The sequence below is a fragment of the Sinohyriopsis cumingii genome, chromosome 8, assembly GCF_028554795.1.
Source record: "Sinohyriopsis cumingii isolate HCF-2022 chromosome 8, ASM2855479v2, whole genome shotgun sequence".
Lineage (NCBI taxonomy): Eukaryota > Metazoa > Mollusca > Bivalvia > Unionida > Unionidae > Sinohyriopsis > Sinohyriopsis cumingii.
In genome coordinates, this window is record NC_142968.1 from 107,653,990 (window position 1) to 107,676,436 (window position 22,447).

The window sequence follows — 22,447 nt, forward strand, 5'->3', positions numbered from 1 at the left end:
ACAACCACAACAATTATCTCAGCACATCGTTCGTATCTATGGTATTTATTTTCTTCAGGATACACAACCCTCTCTCTTTCTCTCGCTCTCGTTTACTCGCGAACACGGTTACTTTGAAATAGGTTTTCAATGCATGTAAGTGTGAAATTGATATCAATTTCTAATTTTGTATTATTTCTTGAAAATAAAATGTTAATTGTCAATCGATCTCATTATTCCCACATAATTAGTACAACACATTATTTTGACTACGAAAGTAGTCATCTTCTCGAAACTTATTAATATCCTCAGAAACTACATGAATATTTCCGAACAATGAGTTGACACTGTGGTATAGGGAAACGATGATTCAGCTACAATCTTATCGTGCCCAATTATAATTTCACTTCTACCGAACTCTATCATAAAGTGCTTTCTTAATAGGCCGTACTATTCATTGTAATTTTTTCATGCATATTACAAAAGGTAAAATCATCACAAATTCTTTAAGAATGTTGGGAAAACAATTCAGAACCAACTGTCAGTTTCTGCTTGGGAAAAAATAGAATATAGCGAGAGGAGAACAAGAATAACAGTTCAAAGGAAATAAAATACGAACAATAAAAAACACGTCGTCCACTTGTATGCAGTACAAACATTTTAATTCAAGTGCATATCTTTATAAACTTTTTGTTCTAGATTTTTGATGAAGAAATATGAGCTGCAAATATCAAGCAGAACAAGGCGAAATCAGATATGTTAGGAGATTAGGGGTAACTTGTAATGTGTACGTTTTCTCCAAATTTAATATTGTCGACAGGCTTGACCAAAATATAATGATCTAAAATATTTATTATCACGTTGTCGTTTATATAAGTAAACATTATAAAATGCGCTGAGATCTCTTTTGCGTTTGAAAGTAGAGTATTTCGTATTTTCATCCAATCATTGTCGTTATTTGCTTTCCATTTTCCTCCATAGATATTGATGACAAAAGAGACCGGAGTTGCAACATTAGTCGTTTCTCGCTGTTAATTTAATAATATTTCGCAAGGTCCCTGCGATATAATATATGGGTTAACGATTTCTTTGTTATAGTTCTTCTAAGTCCCATCCTCATACATATCTTGGGCAGGTTATATCTGGCAACTATCAAGATGTGCTTCATAACGCAATTATACGTAAAGAATGCAATAGACATGTCTAGAACTCAACGAATATGAGGTTTCACGTATGGAAGATTTTAAATTAAAGCATGTATTTGTGAAAAAACAAAGATAGAGACCAGATAAATAAATTTAATTTTTAAAGAGGGAGAAACAAAACAACATTTAACAATTCAGTAAAACAGCAATGACTTATTGCTGACTCACGCTATAATCTTAATACAATATGAACAGATCATAACAATGCAAACGTTCCTATCTTGCAACTAAATGAATGACTCAAGTAAAACCAAAGTCCTTTTTCATGAAACAATTTATTTTACACACAATAATTTGATTATTAATCAGACAGCAATATCATGTTTTCCTTTGTCTAATTATTCAACGAAACCTCGCCACAAAAAAAACAGGTTGAGTAAATTGTATTATTCAGATAGTAGCTTGCAGAAAATGTATTTTTCAAACAGTAGATGGCAGACAAGGGGAAAGTCCATGAAAAGTTTCGCTCGCTTTGATAGATATTAACTTGATTACAAATCTCTTGCTCATGCAAATCTGTGAGTTCAAACATTTGAAAATCTAACTTTTCTACCGAGAGCTCGACACTGTCATATTGCAGACATGTATGTTATGAATGTTATGAAAGCGTCACAGGCTGTTCGAAATGTTAGTTACCTTAGTTATATCACTGGGTCGGATTGTGTTCCTGCACTGATATGCACAATACAAACAACAATGATGTTCGAGTTCATTATTTTCATAAAATACAATATCATATTCATAGCACACTACAGAAGAAACAAAACCTAAATATTCACCTACCTCCTGCATATTTCATTAAAAAAATAAAATTTTTGTACTTTTATATTTTAGGCTATTTAAATTTAAATATTAGACAATTTAACATTTTAAACATATTAACACTGACAAGATGATTTTCATTTCCGGGTAATGTCTCAGCCGTAACTTAAACACCACATCAAGTATATTCCACATTTTTCAACACACATCATTTCCATTTAATTCAATTCATCTTCAATATAACTGGCAATATACAATGTGAAAAAGTGTCTCAGCAAGTCCCATAAATATATTTATTTCAATATAGCATGTACTACAGACATGAGGACGCTCGGTGGTTCGAGATGACGTAATCAATTCATTGTTGCGTCATCCTTATGACGTTATTCATTAAAGTTTGATAGCATATATCAAGAAACTACAGGAAGTATTTGACATCATTATAGGATTAAATGATCATAGTTGGGTATTTATCAATGTGTACAGTTTACCTAATCACTCGCAAAGTATATAAAGTTCGAAGGATTTTATGCTAAATTTGTGAGTGATTAGGTAAAATCTACACATCGATAAATACCCAACCATGATCATTTAATCCTTAAAATTCCAATTCCAGCCTTCTTTCTTCAAATCAACGTATTCCATCAACAATGCATTCCAAATTAAGTAGCGCGTACTTTCGTTTCATTAGCCGCTTCACATCGCCCGTACATAACCTGAACAAGAAGAACATGCTGACTACTCTCACGGTTACATTTATTCAGAAACTTCATACTTTACATATTAGGCAATGGCTAAGTGTGGTTTCAACACATTTAGTGTATTTACAACATTCTTGTTCAATTTTTGTCAGTCCCATCTGCTACGTCAGATGACCATGACCTTACATAATAACAGCTGATATGGATTGAACAAGTATGCTAGATTAAATTTCCATTCAAACCTTAAATCATAATGGATTTTAACAACGAACAACATGGAAATATGAACAAGATAATGCTATCCCTTACTAAATAAAGGTAACAATTAAATAAATTGTGCACATGAATAACATTTTATATCATTCTCAACAGCGTTAATACTTAAGATCCGTTCAGTGATCTAATGTGAAATTTTAAGTAGTGTTACTGTTACATTTATTCGCAACTTCATGCTTTACATCTTAAGCAATGGCTACCCGTGGTGTTAACATATTTCTTTTCATATAAAAAATAACATTCTTTTTTAATTTTAGTCAGTCCTATACAGGAATAACATTTTATATCTTTTTCATCAGCGCTAATACTTAACAATGTCCTTTCAGTTATCTAAAGTGAATACAAATGCGCAGTTGTTAAGTGTAGAGTTGCTCGCAAAACCGGCCATATGTTTTGTTTGGTTGCATAGTTGAGTGATGGAGTGATGGAAGGGCTGTGCAATTGGAGTGTTTGATCTTCGGATTGGAGATTATATCTATGGTTGCTGACCGTGATCTGAATGAAGGGGGGGGGGGTACGGTCTGATAAAGGCAGCTCGACCACGATTAGCCATATTTTCCAAAACGGAACTAATGGGTTGTTTTTGTTCAGTGCTAGGTCTTCGAGTATAAGTTTTTAGAGATACCTCACGTTTATGGTCTCTCATAAACGAAATATTTCTGGTTGCAAACCCAGCATCACTCATAGCTTGAAATGCTGTTGCACGGAGTGAGTGACCAGTATAGCGCTGCACTCCTGCATTCTTGGAGATGTCTGGCATGAATGAGGAGAATTGCTTTGGTTTGACTGGTTCACAAGTATACCATTTGTCAGTGAATTCAGGAGATCTTAGTGATTCTTTACTGTATTACGTAAATAAGGCCTTTGCTGCTTTGTCACATTTCTGAAGGAAAATGTTTACAAATTTCACTGGACTAGTGTTTGTACAATTTGCATACATTATTTTGTCTGATCTTTCTTCAATCTTCTCATCAACACCACCTTGGTGGGTTTTATTAACTGTTTCATGATTTAGAGTAATGTACTAAATGCCAGATTCATCATTTTCAGATTTTAAGGAAGTTGGGGTCAATTAATGGTGAAATTATATACCTCTGGTCACAAAATGAATAGCCAGCAGATACCAAATCCTGAATTGAGGGGCAACAGGGTCAAATTGTTGACGATTCGCTTTGATTCTTCCTAATTCTTCCAGTGAAACTACTTGGTAATGCTGTGTTGGCCTTGAAATACCTGATTTTAAATTCAATTTCAGTTTTGCATTTAACAATGAATTAGCATTTTTGAACGCTTTGAGAATGTCAATATCATTTCCATTGTCCTTCAATTATCTGTTTAGGGCTGCACCAACATTTTTCAAGGAAATGTTGTGATTTTCTTGCGCCTGATCGGCTGGCACTTTTATGACCCTGGATGATACAAATTTGGGTTGGGCCTCAGCGTAGAACCTTCTTAAGTGGCTTGTCTGGTCTGATTGTGTTGAAGTCAAGTTTGTATCCAATAATTTCAATGCACCAAGCCGTAAGTAAACAGAAAAATATTCCTAGCAATATGGTTCGTACACTTGGCAAGATCTTTTTGAAATACACATTAAGTCTAACACAACATGTCCTACAATGTGTACATATATATTTAAGGCTAGGATTTATGTATGTAATATGGTGGTATTGGTAATTATATCACTCAACATGTAAAGTCTTTCAAATTTATACAGTTTTTTTTTCTTTTGGAAAAGACGAAAAACAGCGCCAAAGGTTATGTAATTACGTTTTCATCTTCAGTCATTGCCCTCACTGCAGATAGATTCCCGGAGGGCGTGAAAAAATCTTTCGAGGACCGAACACGTTGGCCGATTTTGCCCAATGGGTCTTAGACGCCATCGACAAGACGTGGACCCAAGAGGACATCGAACGTTACGGAGATTGTCATCGTCATGCCACAGTGATGGCTCACAATTTCTCCGGATACGATGGACAGTTTCTTTTGAGGTACTATACGGAACATGGCACCGAACGTCCTAAAGTGGCTTTGAACGGAGCCAAAATCATTTTCATGCAAGTGGGACAAGTGCAGTTTAAAGATTCGATGAGTTACTTGGCCATGCCTTTGAGTCGAATGCCTAAAACGTTTGGAATGACAGAAATGGCTAAAGGGTACTTTCCACACTTTTTCAATACGGAAGCCAATCAACACGCCATTCTACCCCATTTACCTGAGGCTCACTATTACGACCCCGACAACATGCGTACCGAACAACGAGAAGCTTTCTACGCTTGGTACCAGGCTCACGCCTCGGACCCTTTCGACTTTCAGGAAGAAATGCTAAAGTATTGTCGTTCCGACGTGGACATTTTACGGCGTTGCTGTGGAAAATTTCGAGAACTGTTCTGGAACACGGAGGGGTCGATCCTTTGAAAGAAGCTTGCACCATTGCCAAAGCGTGTTCCTTAGTGTACAGGCAACGATTCATGCCTGAAAACACCGTGGCTGTCATCAGTCCTCAAACGACCCACTATGTCAAACGTCAATACTCGGTCAAAGCCCTACGCTGGTTACATTACATGTGCGACAAGGAAGACAACTCGATTCAGCATGCCCGCAACGGAGGAGGCGAAAAGACCATCGGAACGCATTCGGTCGATGGCTGGGACTTAGAAAACCCCAAGATCGTGTACGAGTTTAACGGTTGCTTATTTCACGGATGTCCCGTCTGTTACCCTGACCGTAGCACTAAAAATCAGTTTTTACAGCGAACCATGGAAGACTTGTACCAGGACACTTGTCAGCGACGCCTAAAGTTAGAACAGCAAGGATACCAAGTGGTGGAAATGTGGGAACACGAGTACGATCACCGTTTGAAAACCGATCCCGAATTTAAATGCCTCGTAGAAAGTTACCAGTGGGTGGACCCGCTGAACCCGAGGGATAGTTTGTACGGAGGAAGGACCAATGCCACCTGTTTGCTGTACCAAGCCGACGAAGAGAAAGGAGAAGAAATCAAATACTTGAACGTGTGTTCGCTGTATCCCTACGTGTGCAAATATTGTCGCTTTCCTGTAGGGCACCCACAATTGTTGACGGAACACATCGACCTGAAAAACATTCGACAATACGAAGGTCTGATCAAGTGTAAAGTTTTGCCTCCCACGGACTTGTACCATCCCGTGTTACCTCACCATTGCCAAGGCAAACTGATGTTTCCTTCATGCCGTACTTCTGCCGAAACGTGCGACCAAGACCAACCTTGTCAGCACACCCAGGAAGAACGTGCCTTGACGGGGACTTGGGTTAGCGTGGAATTGTTCAAAGCTCTGGACATGGAATACCAGCTGTTAGAAGTGTACGAAATTTGCCACTTTCCCAAGACACAACAATACCACAAGGGTGACCCCAGTCAGAAAAGCATTTTCGCCGACTACGTGGATGCCTTTTTGAAACTGAAACAAGAAGTCAGCGGCTATCCTTCCTGGTGTCACACTCCCGAAAACCAAAAGACATTCAAAGAGAAATGCTATGAACAAGAAGGTATTCCTTTAGACCACATCGAGAAAAACGAAGGCAGGCGATGGTTTGCCAAAGTGATGTTAAATTGCTTGTGGTGTAGAATGGCACAACGACCGTGTTTACCCAAGACGGAATATTTGACAGAACCTTCCCGCTACTTCCAGATGATTCACGACAAAACCAAATACATGAAACACGTGGACGTCGTTCGCGAGGATTTGATCTTGGTCAGTTACGAAGAAGATCTGGACTTTGTACAAGACGACCCCTTTGGAAATGTCATCATTGCGGATTACGTGACAGCCCATGCTCCCTTAAAATTGTACGAAGCTTTAGAACTGTTAGGGGAACGCGTCCTGTACTTTGACACGGACAGTTGCATTTACATCCATCACCCGAGTCAACAGCACCCTGACATCGAAGGAGACCGTTTAGGAGCCTGGACAGACGAGCATCCCGACGACAAGATTCTAAGTTTCGTCAGTGGCGGTCCTAAAAATTACGGCTACGAATACCGAGACCCACAAGGAGAAGTGCACACGAAGTGTAAAGTGAAAGGATTGACTCTGAATTATCGTACCAGTCAAGTGGTCAACTTTGGGGTATTGAAAGAAGCCTTGCAATCCGGACAGGATGAACACTTTAAAGTGACCACCTATCAACCGAACAAGATTGTACGTTTACCCACTCATCACATCGTCAGTCGACCCTTGGAAAAAGTCTATCAAATCGTGTACCAGAAGCGAGTGCGACTTCCCAATCATTTCACTTTGCCGTATGGACATGTTGGTATAAAACTTTGGCTGTAAGCGGATAGCCACCCACCAGAAGGATGACTTCGCCACAGCAAGAATCGAGTGAGAAACCCGATGAGAACTCCAAGTTCAAACCCTACCATTTTCCGGTTTTCTTGCCTGACTATTGTGATTGTGCCCGTCGATTGGACACGTTTCAAGCATGGCCTACGGATAGGAAAGGATTACCTTCTTCGCATATTTTAGCTAGAACAGGATTTGTCTACTTGGGACCTGAGTCAGGATTGGGATATGAAGTACAGTGTTTCGCTTGTGGCCTGAAGTTACGAATGGATATATGTATCTATAAAGATTCAGCTATTCTGGAACATACTCGATGGTCTCCGCACTGCCCTTACCTTTCTATGGCCTTTCCACCCATGACATTACGGTACAATGATGACGGTACCTTAGAGACGGTACCTTCCAAAACAAGACATAAAAAACATAAAAAAGGAACGATGTACAAGCTTGAGACTGCATTGCGACTAGTATAAAAAGAGGCTATGGTCAAGATCGATAGTTCTTTGGGACTACCAAGACCGAGCGAACAAGATGAATACTTTCAGAGAAGCACAAAACAAGTTTAGACAGGCACAATTCAAGTGTGGAGCTTCGGAAGTGGAATGCGATTGTGACCCTTGCGATGGGTACGATGCTGTACGTTGTGACCTTAGCGATGCCGTAAAGCATAATGGGAACTTTGTTCTCACTACCCCTATCATGGAAAGGGATGCTGTGCGTGCCAAACCTGAGGGATGCGAAAGCGATGACGCTCGTCCTCTTGGACATTTTACTGGGTTTCGTTTTAAAGGTGGATGTTCACCTTCACGTCTACCCCCCTACGGATGTCATCCAGCTCTGAGCAAACTCCTGTCCATGTCACCCAACCCTCATCGAAACGAACCTGTGAAAGACGAATATTCGTTTCCTGTGCGTTTGTCGGAATACTGCGACTTTGAAAATCGTCTTCAATCGTTCAAAGGAAAATGGCCTAAGTATCTGGGAGGACCGACCCCCGAAGAATTAGCCAGAGCCGGGTTTTTCTACTTGGGCGAAGGAGATAAAGTCAAGTGCTTCAGTTGCGGTGTGTCACTTCACCACTGGGAACCGCAAGATTTGGCCTACGTAGAACATGCTCGATGGTCACCGAATTGTCATTACTTACCCTTAGTGGGACCGAGACATTAAAGTAACTTACCATGTCGTTGACGAAGAAGAAACCAGTTTGGCTACGAGTCAAATGTTGGACATCACCGAGACCAATATTTAAACTTCATTTCAAAAACGATATTGAATCATTACCTAAAGAACTGCAAGAGAAGATTTACAAGGAAGTTTGGCAGGGACTTGCCAGAGTGAAATCTCAATGGGTGACTGTAGAACTTTTGTGCCGAGAAATTCACAGAGGAAAGTAAAAAAAGTCAACCAGTGTGTTAGATTTCTTTGGGTCAAGTGTGCATTCGTCCTATTGTATTCCTCTAGACCGTTTACATCAAAAGAGTTCAGTGACATTCTTGGACGTTACCCTGCATGGCAGTGGCCAGAAATTACTCACTATGTGGATTACTTTTGCTCTAGGAGAAGATTGTGAATTGTACGGACTGACCTATTCATGGATACTTTACAAGAGAACATTCGTGCTTTGCCTGTGGAGTTGAGAGAACGCATTTACCGAGAGCTGGTCAAAATACAAGTGAAACGTAAAGAACAATTGCATCCGTTACATCACCAGATCTTTAACCACTGGTACCTGAATGGTATAAGAGAGCTGATTCGTCAGAAATTGTTTCAGTGGTCAGACCTTGTTCAATACTTCCAGGCCCCCGATGATCCACGTGTTGATCATTTTGGTTACTTCGAGATTCACCTAGTGCAACACATTGAGGAAGACAAGGTAAAGGATTACCGACATATTTTACGTAGAATCTACTTAGCGGAAGAGGAAACATCTAAACAAACTCTGACGTTTCGGTTACAGTATGCAACATTTAGATTCCCCACTGGAGAACGAAGACGTCTGGCTAGAAAGTACGTGTATTGTTTCCGAAACAAAGAGACTATAAAAACAGGCTGCCATGCAACGACTTATGTCGTATGTAATCCAACAGATTCCGTGGAAGGAACTCAATGACCATATTCAAACCGTGGATCATTACCATCAATTATTACAAGAACTGTATCCATTCAATTTGGGTCGACAAGTGGTGTGTGTCTTAGTGACTTGTTTTCTGGGATTTCGTTTACCAGCCTACTCTTTACGTACAGTATTTACCACCCCATTCAACATGAAAGTGGTGCCTTTAAATGTTCACGAGAGACTCCTTTTGCTCAAAGCCTTACGTTTTCATCTGGATACTTCTCGACCTCTACGGGAAAAAAAAGATTCGTCAGCTTTTAGCTACCCAAGACGTGTATGGCGATGTGTGTGTAGCTTGTGACTTACACCCCCATTGGACAGATGTCCGTGTCTGGAAAAAATGGGATTTTGAGGCTTGGACCCAAGAAGTGGCCCAGTATGCTCGAGAGTTGTGATCCTTCCTTTCAACGTCCAAAGAAAAAAGTTACTTTTCAACCCGTGTTAGTGACGGTGCCAGAAGAACCCGTCACCCAGGACAGGACTGTCGTGGACAGGCCTGAAAGACCCTTTCGGGAGGACACTTGTGTGACCTTACCCTCTATAGAACTGGTCAGAACATTACCCAAAACATGTTGTACAGACACTTGTGTTTATTCCACGTTGATGGTTATCATGTGCCTTTTATCCTTGTACTTAAGCCTTTGGCTTTTATGTATTTTTGTCTTTCGTATTCATGTTTAAAACATTCAATAAACGTGTCCTGAAACAAAGTATATAAACCCTTGTCTTGTTTGTTTTCGTGTCACAAGTGACATTCCTAACACTATGGCTACCTCTGCTGTCTCTGCTCCCTCTTCCTCTACTGTCAAAGTCATCGACGAACACTTAGATCGTGCCAGTTGGGAGGCTTTGTATCTTCGCCATCCCTTTAACATGCTTATTGTTGGACCTAGCGGTTCAGGCAAAACCGAATTCGTCAAACGTTTGATCGAACATAAACATCATTTGATCCATCGACCACCTCAGCGGATCGTGTGGTGTTACGAGAAAGTCAAGGCGATTCCATCGTGTTTGTGGAAGGCATTCCTAAAGAAGACGACGGCATCGTCTCTGACTCCCGTCAAACCCATTTGGTCATTTTTGACGACATGTTAGGAGAAGACGAAGAAGAAATTAAACTGTGGTTCACGCGCAAAGGGCATCACCGTAATGCCAGTGTCGTTTACATCACCCAAAATTTGTTTCAACAAAGTAAAGCCCATCGGACCATCAGTCTCAATGCGCATTACGTAGTCTTGTTTAAAAGCCCTCGAGATAAATCGCAAGTGCAAGTCTTAGCCAAACAGTTAGGAACGCCTTGGCTGACTCAGGCGTACGACGATGCCACTCAAACTCCACACGCCTATTTACTCGTCGATTTGAAACCTACGACCCCCGAGGATTTGCGATTTCGTACCCACTTGTTTCACCACTGGTGCCAAGACGGAGGGCCTGTCCTGTACACGTCTCCGTCCTCGACTTAATTTCACTCCACAAAAAAATCTATAAAAACCTCAGACCCTTTTCGTCTGTCTCACACACATTTTGAACATGACGTCCCTTCAGTCGCATCTTCCCGTCAAATTGATTCGTGCCTTGTATGGCATCAGTTGAGAAAAAAATCCACAAATACGAGCTCGTGTCTTAGAAGCTAGTCTCAAAGAAGTCTTACGATGGTTCACGGTGACAGCACGTCAATTACTCCAAGGAATCATTCAGATTCCTCATCAAACCAAACGCTTTTTTGATCGAAACAAAGTCGCTTTGACCCAACTGGCCGATCCCCGCATCGACACTCAAACCAAAAAACAAATCATTTTGAAACCTGGAGGGAGCGGTACTCTAGGAGGGGTTATCATTCGCTCTCTCTTAAGATGGGATCCTAATGCCCCCAAACTTCTCCCCAAGAAAAAATTCAAACGAAACTCCAAGAAGAAGAAAAAGAAAAAGACCAGGTCCCCAAGGAGAACTTCTCCAGTGGCGGGACCCTCCTCTTACCAGACACCACCCCGGAAAAAGAAAAGAAGCCCCCAGAAAAAGAAACAGAGAAAAAGTCCCCAGAAAAAGAAAAGCCCACAGAAGAAAACTAGTCGCAAGAGAGGCACTTCGGCCAGGACGCAACCTTACACTCGCAAACCACGACCTGCCATAGCGGTGACCGCGTCTCCGGCAGCCTCACGTTCATCCACTTCTCCGTTGATGACACCAAGAACTGAAGAGTACTTGGAGACGTTGATCACACCAAGAACTTCTCCGTTGATGACCCCAAGAACTTCCCAAGTGGCAGGACCCTCCAATTTAGTGGCAGTGGCTGCTGCTCACAAAGTACCTTCTCCCAAAATCAAAGTCCAAGAAAGATCGGGCATGTTACAAAGTTTACTGGATTTGTCCAAGCAAGAACTGGCTCGATTTAGTCCGTTGCGTACCCCTGCACGACGTGTCATGCCTGTCCTGTTGTTGATACGACGTAAAGACAATCAATGGCGACGCGTTCCAGTATAAAAAAGGCCTGTGACCAAGTCGGGGTATCAGTGTTTTTTGGTGCTCCTGAAGATGTCACCCTCCAGAAAACATCCCTCTTCTAAACAACCCCAAGGAAAGAAAAGGAAAGGACTGCCTCCTCGTTTAGTCAAACATGGGGACATGTTATCTGTCCTGTCCAAAGCTTCTCCACCTCTACGAAAAAAACTCATTCAATCAGCCTCCAAAGAGGTCATCGATACCGTGTGCGAATGTTGTTTGAACGTCTTGAAAGGCACGATCCCTTTGTCCAAACACCAGAAACAATGCTTAGGCAAACATCGTCACGTTCTTCGCCAAATGGTTCAAAAGAAAATTCCCATTCGTCAAAAGAAGAAGATGTTGGTCCAACGTGAAGGCATTTTACCCCTCTTGTTAGGCCCCTTACTGAAAGGAGTCTTGGGAACCATGTTGGGAGGACTGGTGGGAGGAAGATAAAAAGGCCCTCGGAAGTCCCAAGATCTCAGAATCGACCCTGACAACCCCATGGAAGGACGAAAACTAGCTTTAGTGCCTTACAAACGATGGATGGAATACCATCGTTGGCAAGAACAACGCACCCCGCATTTACCTCCCAATCCCAATTTGAGCGAGATGTCCCAGTTACAACACGAATTGCAGTCCTTGATGGATCGCCAAGTCCGAAACAGAAAAATCGCAAAAGTACGGTCAACTCTTGCAACGACTGCAACTCTTTCACCAGAAAGCTTTAGACGAAACAGCTCTACCCACTCTGAAAGATTTTAAGACCTTGATGAAAAGTCCAGCACCATCATCACTACCACCACAACCACCACCACTACTACCATCCCCAGGGGTCACCAGAGATGCTACCCCACGAAGACCTGAGGAAGAAGAGATGCGAGAAGTGTTTCAAACACCGTCAGCAGCTCCCATTATGAGTAAGATTGCAGCATCCTTGTTGACCCCGTCCCCCACACCCCAACGAGAAGAAATGAAAGTTTGGGTTAAAAAGATGATGTCCACTCCTCCTTCGACAGAAGTGAAAAAGAAAGAAGGGAAATCAGAAGTGAAAAAAGAAAAGAAGACCAAAGCCATTCCATTGCCACCTCCACCACTACTACCTTCGACTTCTACTCCCGTAGCCCATCGGACACGTAAATCCGTTTCTAAACCACCCTTTCGACCCACCCAAAGTAGCATCACCGAAGAGTGGGTGACTTATTAACACACAAACAAACACAAAAAAAGGAAAAAGTCTTAGCCAGCATTTACTACGATCCATCCCATCCTGCAGGTTACGCAGGAGTTCAAAAATTGTATCGTGCTGCCAAAATGCGACTGAAAAGTCTCCGTTTACCTCAAGTGCAACGATGGTTACAAGAACAAGCTACCTACACTTTACACAAACCCATTCGACGCAAGTTTGCCAGAAGTCGCACCCGAGTGGAAGGCATCGATCATCAATGGCAAGCCGATTTAGCCGATGTCTCTCATTTGGCTAGCTACAATCGTGGCTACAAATATTTGTTTTGTGTCATCGACGTCTTTTCCAAATTTGCCTGGGTCGTGCCCTTGACTTCCAAATCGAGCAGCGAGTTAGTGCGAGCCCTGCAACGGGTGTTGAAACAAAGCGGTCGTCACCCTCTTCGATGGCAAACGGACAAAGGTACCGAATTTCTGAACCAAGCTTTCCAAAAAGAATTAAAGAAACGTGACATTCATTTTTTTACCACCGAGAATCCCGAAACCAAAGCCAGCATCTTGGAACGTTTTCAACGCACTTTGAAAGAACGCATGTGGAAATATTTTACGCATCATCACACTCTGAAGTACATCGACATCTTACCGCACCTGGTGCAAGCGTACAACCAATCTTACCATCGAAGCATTGGACGTGCCCCGCAAGAAGTGACTCCCGAGAACGAAGTACTGGTGTTTGAGCGCCTGTTTGGTACGTCCCCGACGAGGGCTGTCCCCAAGAAAAGTGGAATGTTGGCCGTACGAGATTGGGTGCGCATTGGCAAAACCAAACGCACTTTTGACAAAGGTTACTAAACTAACTGGACGACCGAATTGTTTCGTGTCACTGGACGAGTGCATGGCCGTCATCCTGCCGTTTATAAATTGGAAGACATGAACGGTGAAGTGCTCAAAGGAACGTTTTATTTGCCCGAGTTACAACGTGTCACCAGTGACAGTTCCATGGAGGTGTTTCCCAACAACATGTTGTGCTGTTACACGGCCAAATTACCTCAGGCCATCCAGTTAGATCACGAAGCCCATTGGGAAGTGGCTTTGGTAGAAATGATTCACCCTACACAAATCCAAAACATCACTGAAAAGCAAAACACTTTTGAGGTCGAAATCCTGAACCAACAATTGCAAGAAACCATGAATGAAATGGGGTTTTCAGGGGACACAAGACCATCCAACAATTCACCCTTCAATATCTACACCTTGAAAATTCCGGCAGGGTTTTATTTTAGTGGCCAACATTTGGTGGACACCATTGCTTCCAGGTTCGACTTAGCCTTTGGCAAAGCCCTGAACAGAATCAAAAAAAGTGTCACCCTGGAGTACCATAAAGCGGCTCGTCGCTTACTGATGAAATTTCAGGATACCCAAACGTTGTCCATCAATTTTAATCGTGACTTGTTTGATATTTTAGGTGGAGACACAAAAATGGCTCCAAATTTTAAACCGAAGATCAACAGCAATATGGAATTTTACAAGTTTTTTCGATTCCCTGTAGAACTGAACCAAGGACTGAATTTGATGTTCGTGTACTCCGATGTGGTGGAGTATAACGCGGTGGGACACACCTCCGTACCGTTACTGCGTGTCATTCCTTTCAAAGTGGATAGTGCCACGACCAAACACTTACCACGTCCACCACGAATTTGTACATCCTCACTATTTGCCCGTCAGTAAGTCGTATTTGGACACGGTCAACATTGCTATAAAAGGAGATCTGGGACAAAATATTCCATTCACCAAAGGAAAAGTCACGGTGAAACTCCATTTTCGAAAACGGTTCTCTCACGATTCGTAAGTCATGTATCCAGTGTACCGAGGGGTTGCTCGACAGCGAGGACACGGTTTAGGAGATATGTTAAAATCGGTCTTTCGTTCGGTGGCCCCGGTGTTGAAACCGATGGTGACACGCGGATTGCACGGCTTGAAAGATGCGGCACTGACGCAAGGCAAAGAATTTCTCCAAAATGTCATCATCGACAAACAAAACCCTAAAGAAGCCTTCATGAGGGCAGGCAAAAATGTCTTGCTGCAAACGGGTAAAGACCTTTTGGGCCGACGAGACACACCTATAAATGCCCTGCACGCTACCGAGTCAGGCATTCAGCAAGGACAAGGCAGAAAGAGACGACGAAGAAAACACCCCTTCACCAGACTTCACACTTCTAAAGCTAGAAAGACAAAGAAAAGAAGAACCGTTCGAGACTTAGACGTTTTCGATTATTGAGAAACAACAAAATGATGCACCGAGAATCTTGCGCTTGTTCCAAGTCGGAACTGGATCTGTTTGCCATGCCCCCCACCATGATGACGATGCAAGAATCCCAGTGGGTGGAATTTCATCCCGTCTCCTCATTGACCGATTCCGCTCCCATCGAGTTTGAAATCAAAGGACAGCCCGAAGATTACATCGATCTGAATAGCAGTTACTTTGACCTGAAAGTCAAAGTTCTAGATAAGACAGGAGGTGATATAGACACTGAAGCAGTAGCTCCCGTCAACAATTTCATGCATTCCTTGTTCAGTGGAGTGGACTTGTACTTGAATAACAAACTAGTCAGTAGCAGCATGGATACTTACCCTTATCGTGCCTACCTGGAAAATCTCTTGACGTACGGAATAGACGCCAAGAACACTCATCTCGATGCCTGTGTGGTATGGGAAGCTGACGAAGCTAACGAGTTTGAAACATTCGAAATTATTACAACTGATAAAAATAAACCATACAATGAGGGATTTGTAGAACGAAGAAAGAAAATTGATGAAAGTCATAGTTTAGAACTGATGGATCCTTTGCATTTGGACATGTGGTTGCAAGAGAAATATTTGCTGAATGGAGTGGATGTCCGCCTGAGACTGAATCGTAGCAGTACCGCTTTCCATTTATTGGCTAATGCTGACGATTACAAAACCAAAATCCAAGAAGCCAGACTCTACGTACGACGCGTGGAAGTGTTACCCAAAGTGGGAAACGACATTAATCAGACGTTGAGCAGGACGACCGCCAAGTATCCGATCCGACGTGTGGAAGTGAAAACTTTCACTATTCCTGCTGGACAGCGATCCATGATCGAAGATCATCTGTTCCAAGGACAGCTACCCAAGCGTTTAATCGTTGGTATGGTCGAGAATGAAGCCTTCAACGGAGCTATCGCTAAAAATCCTTTCTACTTTCGACACTTTGGCGTGTCCAAGATCGAAGTCAGTCGCGATGGCAAAACCTTGTGTACCCGACCTTTCGAACCCGACTTTGAGAAGAAGAATTACTTGAGATCGTACTTGTCCTTGTACGAAGCCACGGGACAGTTAGGAACCAACACCAGTCACGGCATTACGTACGAGGATTATGCAGGAGGTTATGCTTTGTGGGCTTTTGATTTCACTCCAGACCAAGGCAGCGACGAGGGACATTTCCACCCTATAAAATCCGGCCAGATTCGTGTGGAAATTCAGTTTGCAAAACGAAACCCTGATAAAACGGTGAACGTCATCCTGTATGCAGAATTCGATAATATCATAGAAATCAAAAGTTTGAGAGAAGTCATTCTAGACTATTAGAAGCCATGGAAGACTGTTATCCCTCTTTATCTAGTGGAGAAACTTTGAAGATGGAATGTGAGGAGACCGTGGAAAAAGAAGAAGTTATCATGATGAAGTCAAGATGGCCAGAACAAGAAGCCCATTTAGTCTCCTGTGTTGCCAAACACTTGGTCGAAAAAATGACGGAATTGATCAAGAAAGATTGGTATGGATGTCAAAACGATCATCCCAGTCAAATTCAACATGATAAATGCCTGATGCTGAGTCAAGAAGAAAAATTGGACGAGTATCTGGACGAAGCTTGGAGTCTCATCTCGGACGAAGTCGTGTTGCATCAGTGGTATAAAGACTTGCGTGAACATTCTTGTCCACCATTAACCACTCAAGAGATCCATCGTATCGAAGCTCTCCTGAATCAGAGTGAGGAGACGAAACGAAGAAACGGTTATTTGTCAGACATTTTCAAGCAAAAAGTCAGGATCGAACTGATGATTTATTATTACCTGTGAAGAAGAAAAAAACAAAACATGGATACCTGGGAATTTTATTACCTTTTGAACCACAGCTCGTATACGTCTTCTTGGAATCCTGTCGTCTGTGCTAAAGATGAACTCCCTCATCGCAAACCTCAAGACCATCTAGCTTATGTGATCAACACGGACGACAGTCATCTCCCAGGAACCCACTGGGTAGCCGTCTACTTTCCTCAAGAAGGATGTGTGGAATATTTCGATTCGTACGGATTGCCCCCTTTGGAAGACGATATCATTGACTTTATGAGAAGAAATGCTCAGACCACCCGATTCAATAATGTAAAATTACAAGGCACAGATTCCTTGGTGTGTGGACAATATTGTGTGTATATTCGGCATCATCGCAGCCTGGGCTATTCCTTAGAACATTTAGTGACTCATTTTGATCCTCGTTCTTCTTCAAGAAACGATGTGAAAGTAGATCAATGGTTTTGTGACCATTATGCTTATCTTTTGTCTCAAGCTAGGAAACGTAGTGTCCATCAATGGCCTAATGACTTCCAACAGTGGAAATCACAATTTCATTCACAACGTTGTCAGCCCTGTTTAAAGTAGAGTGTTAATTGAAAAAAAATGTTTGAGATTTGAAAAAAATGTTTGATGTTATATTGTTGGATTATTGTTAAAAATGTTATAGTTGTTGGTTAGTGTTAAGTGATTTTTGAATAAAAAAAATGTTGTGTTTTGAAAAAATGCCTTTGTCTTTTGTTTGGCTATAAGAATATTGATTCATGCTCTTTGACTTCTCTCTATCTCTCTCATGACACTCATTGATCGTTCCGGCTCGAAAACCGTAGAGGGATGTTTTCCTTTACGTCCGCGCTTTGACTTTAAGAACCGGGGCAGTTTCCAGTCAAACCATCCATTGTCGACTCATCCTCCTACGAAGATGTGCTCCAAACTAGCTAAGCTAAACGAAGCCTACGTGAATTTGCATAGGGTCAGACACAGTCTGATACCGAAGCCAGAAGAGATAGAGAATGTGAGAATGTTAAAAGTCACTGAAGACCTGATAGAAGAGCTCTTCAGAGAAGATGTGAATAGGGAGAAAGAAGAATGGACAATGAAGTACAGACTTCAGAGACAGCAGCAACAGCAACAACAACAGCAGCAGCAGCAGCAGCAGCAGCAGCAACCTGAACCTGACAGAGGCTTTGTCGATTGTCGTATCGACACCAAAGAGTTCTTCTTCTCTTTCCGAAGAAGCAGACCTATCGTCAGAAAGTCTATCCTCAGATGACGTCGCATTCTTAGAAACTAAAAGATTGCCATAGCAAACAACAAAAAAAAACCACCCCTTTTCAGGGCTACCCAAATCTTTAGAAAAGAAATAACAATCCATTTGCCAATGTGTGTATGTAGAGTAGTGTGAATATAAACACTAGCTCTTTTTTTATAGTGTGAGGGTATGTGTTTGTGTATACGATTGTGTGTTTGTAAGTGCTCACGTACGTTGGTGTGGATAGTAGATTAAGATCATGTTTTTTTCTGTTTGACGTGTGGGGAGAGTAGATTTGGGGTTTGATTGAATTGCTTTCGCGTATGTGAATAGTATATTGAAGTGATTAATGAAAATTTTTAAATTAGTAATGGATAGTAAAAAAGTGAGTGAGTGTTTCTTTTAGGTCCGCGCGTTTGTTTGGTCATGATCTAGGTAATATAAATTTTGTTTCAGGGAGATGTTTTCCATCACGCCCGCGCTTTTACTATAAATTGAAAATCACTGGGCAGTCTAGCTACCCTGTTCATTCGTTGACAAGACAATGAATACCAGAATTGTGAAACTGCTAGAACTCCAGATGCACCTGGAATATGCCAGGCGGATAGTAAATGAACTGGGCGCGGAGGCCATAGTAGAAGAGGCAAGGATAAAGAAAGAAGAGGAGGAGAGAAGACAAAAGGAAGAGGAGGAAAAGAAAATAGGAGAGAGGATGGCTTACAAGATACCAGAGACAGAGGATTGGGGTGATGAAGCTGAGCATCCTCCCTCTGCGCTCCCAGTCAAACGAGTCAACTGGAAAGATTGGAGTAGAAGATGTGTGTGTGGTGCCAGGCCAGGAAGGTGCCAGCATTAACCAGGTGTCCTGGAGTTCAAAAACAAACAGCCCTTTTCAGGGCTACCCAAACCTTTAGAAAAGAAATCGTAATCAATTTGCCAATGTGTGTGTGTATGTAGAGTAGTGTGAATATAAACACTGACTCTTTTTATTTGTGTGAGTGTGTGTTTTTTATGTGTGTGTTTGTAAGAGCTCAAGTAAGTTTGTGTGGTTAGTAGATTATTGGGTTTAATTATAATGCTTTGCGTGTGTGGATAGTAGATTTGGGGTTTGTTAATTGCTGCTTCAGTTATGTGGATAGTATATTATATGAAATGAGAAAAGTAGGGGGATGTTTTCCTTCACGTCCGCGCGTTTTAAGTGATAATCTAGGTAATATCAATTTTGTTTTGGGGATGTTTTCCATCACGTCCGCGCTTTCACTATAAGAATCCACAAAGTTCGTCGTTCGCACCATTCTAAGGAATAAAAAAAAGAAGATGGAAGTGTCCCAACTGTTTAATGATTTAAGGCATGTTTATTTCTGGATGGTGGATGGTGAATATGGTGTTGAAAGGATTGAAAGAGATTGGATGTTAAGAACCAGTGTGCACTACGTGAACGAACTAAAATTAGCCAGGGAGATGGTAGAAGGATTAATTGAAGAAGAAGTGAAGAGATTGAGAGGGCTAATAAATCCCCCTTATGTCAGAGTGGGGACATTAAAAGAGGCCCTGGAGAAGGTAGAAGAAGTAAGAAGGTTTTTGGAAGAGATAGAAAAAAGGTCAGAGTGGCCCTTTGTCAAAAGGAGTGTTGAAAGATTGAAAAAAGGGGAAGAAAAGATGAGAAAGGTGATAGATGAAGAAGTGGAGAAAATAAAGGACAGGTGGGCAAAAGATAGAAAAGAAGAAGAAAATAGAAAGAAAAAGGAAGAACTAGAGAAACTGAACGCTAACTGGATAAAAATCCAACAGAAGTTCCGAGCCATGGGTCACCCGGACTGGATACCGGAAAATGAAAAGAAGAAGAAGAAGAAAGGAATGATGGAAAAAATAAGGGGATGGATAAAGAAGTGGACGAGTTAGAAGAAGACGAAAAAACCCAAAGTCCCTTTTCAGGGCCACTCATAGGTCTCGAAAAGAGATTGACTTTCCATTGCCAACCCTCTTTATTTTTTATTTTATTTTTTTTATTTTATTTAAAAATCCCATGTTTCAATTGTCTTTGTCCCTAGAATGGATATTTTTTTCTCCCATTGTTCAAATGCCTATGTCCCTAGAATGGATATTTCCTTTCTCCCATGTTAAATTCCCTTGTCCCCAGAGTTGATACCTTTTTTTTCCCATGTTAAATTTATATAGTCCCCAGAGTGGATATCGCTTCACATATTAAATTTACGTAGTCCCCAGAGTGGATATTGCCTTTTTAACACGGAACTCTCCTAGTCCCTAGACCGTCCCACCATACTACTAGTAAATCACCTTTATGAATCATTATATACATTTTTAAATGGTGTTAAGTAACATTTGTGGAGATTGTAGTTTTACCATTTAAAAACTTTATTCAGTCTTTGAATAATGGTCTCATACATATTTGTTTTTATTTTTTGTAAGCGGTCATATTCACACCTTTTCACCCACACCCACGAACGTTTTTTAAATAAGCAAACAAAATTAAAATTAAACAATTAAAATATTACCATTGAAAATGCCAATGCCCCATATTGTGTTTCGTTTAGTAACCTCTGAGTGTTGATTTATTTCAATAGCATTTAAGTCCTCTTCAAATAATTTCTTGAATCTTGGTTTATGTCCCTCAGCGGCCTCAAAATTAGCTGTCCCAGTTCCCACGCGATTATTGTTGTTGTTATGTATGACTAGGGCGACGGAGGACATGGTGTGCTCTGAAAGGGAATTAATCAATCTGTTGTTCTGTTTCATTTTTAGCGCATGTCACGTCCATCGCTATATAGTCAAATCTATATCCATCTGTTTCAATCGCTGCGATTATTTCTTTTAAATCCTTGTCAGCTAACTGTTAAAAAAAACTCCGCAAAAAATTGCAGTGAAAAATCACCGTAATTGGCCATTTTGCTCGATTATGTAGTAGGCGAACGCCAAATTGTATAGTAAACTATGCATTTCGATCACTTTATACTCACTTCTATAAACTGAGTCACGTGCAGAGTAACTAATGTAAACACTGAACTGGAATGCATACACAATGCATGCCTTTAAAACGAAATAAAAACGAAGGGTTTATATTTAATTTATAAAATTTAATGAATTGATTTGTCGGAATTAAATAACATTTCTTTGATGTTTTTCTGAATATAAATAATTCTTTCTTTGACAAGATTTGAAAAAGAAAAGCTGGAAACTCGAAAACTGCTAAAAATACTGCAGCTCTGACCTTGGTAGTTACTATTTTGGGATGGGTGGGAGATCCGCTACACACCATCCCCATCATAATTGTCAGTGTCGATGTCTTGCACTGTTTCACTATTGGACCCCATCACTATAACCATTTACAGAGAGCCTTAATTTCATTTGTAAATAGCCCCTGTAGGTAGCGAAAATTAATTTAAAGACGCGAAAATCTGGATAAACACGATTCGGCCAAATTACATTGAACTCATGACAGCGTCAAATCCAAGAGTCATTCGTATGTCAAGTAAAACAACACATTCTTTGCTTTGAATATTGAACTTCTACTTAGATCAAATATCCCAATTTAGATAAAAGATTAAGACCATGCTTTGGAATGTTCAAAACCTTAGATCGCCTACTATATTGTGTTTACTATTGGCGTAGCTTTTAAATTGCGGATGGAGAATCCCTTGTTCTATAAATAGTTACGTAGCAGACGCGTCAATAAGAATTCATACGCTTAAAACAGGCTCCAAAACTGATAGGAAAATCTTTTAAAAACGAACAACAAGAAGAAGAAAAAATTAAATTAAAAAAATTATAAATAATTTCAATTATAAGAGTTTATCGTCATTTGTTCTGAATTTATCGTTGTATAAACTACCAGTTGCCAACTGCAACAGCTTACATAACTTTCTTCGGGCGTTATTTGCTGTATGATTCGGCAACTGAGAGTTTGTACCACGATAAACTCAGAAAAAGCAACATTCAACTCTTAAGTAATTCCATTTTCTGCACAGATTAGATGACTGTAACATCCTTCCTCGTGACACTAATCCCACATCATTCAGGTAGTTTCAATAGCATCTGAAACAACACCAAAAAGAGTTA

The 22,447-nt window shown here is 41.1% G+C and overlaps 1 protein-coding gene across 2 annotated transcripts in view; it reads right to left on the minus strand.

Moving 5' to 3' along the window:
- Nucleotides 1-21,444: 21,444 nt before the first annotated feature.
- LOC149794336 (uncharacterized) overlaps nt 21,445-22,447 on the minus strand; it is a 34,007-nt gene continuing 33,004 nt past the window's right edge. For both annotated transcript variants that reach the window (XM_089968488.1, XM_089968489.1), the window contains one exon: nt 21,445-22,423. In XM_089968488.1, the coding sequence (XP_089824614.1) occupies nt 22,404-22,423 (20 nt within the window). In that variant the 3' untranslated portion in view covers nt 21,445-22,403. The remainder of the gene's footprint in view (nt 22,424-22,447) is intronic.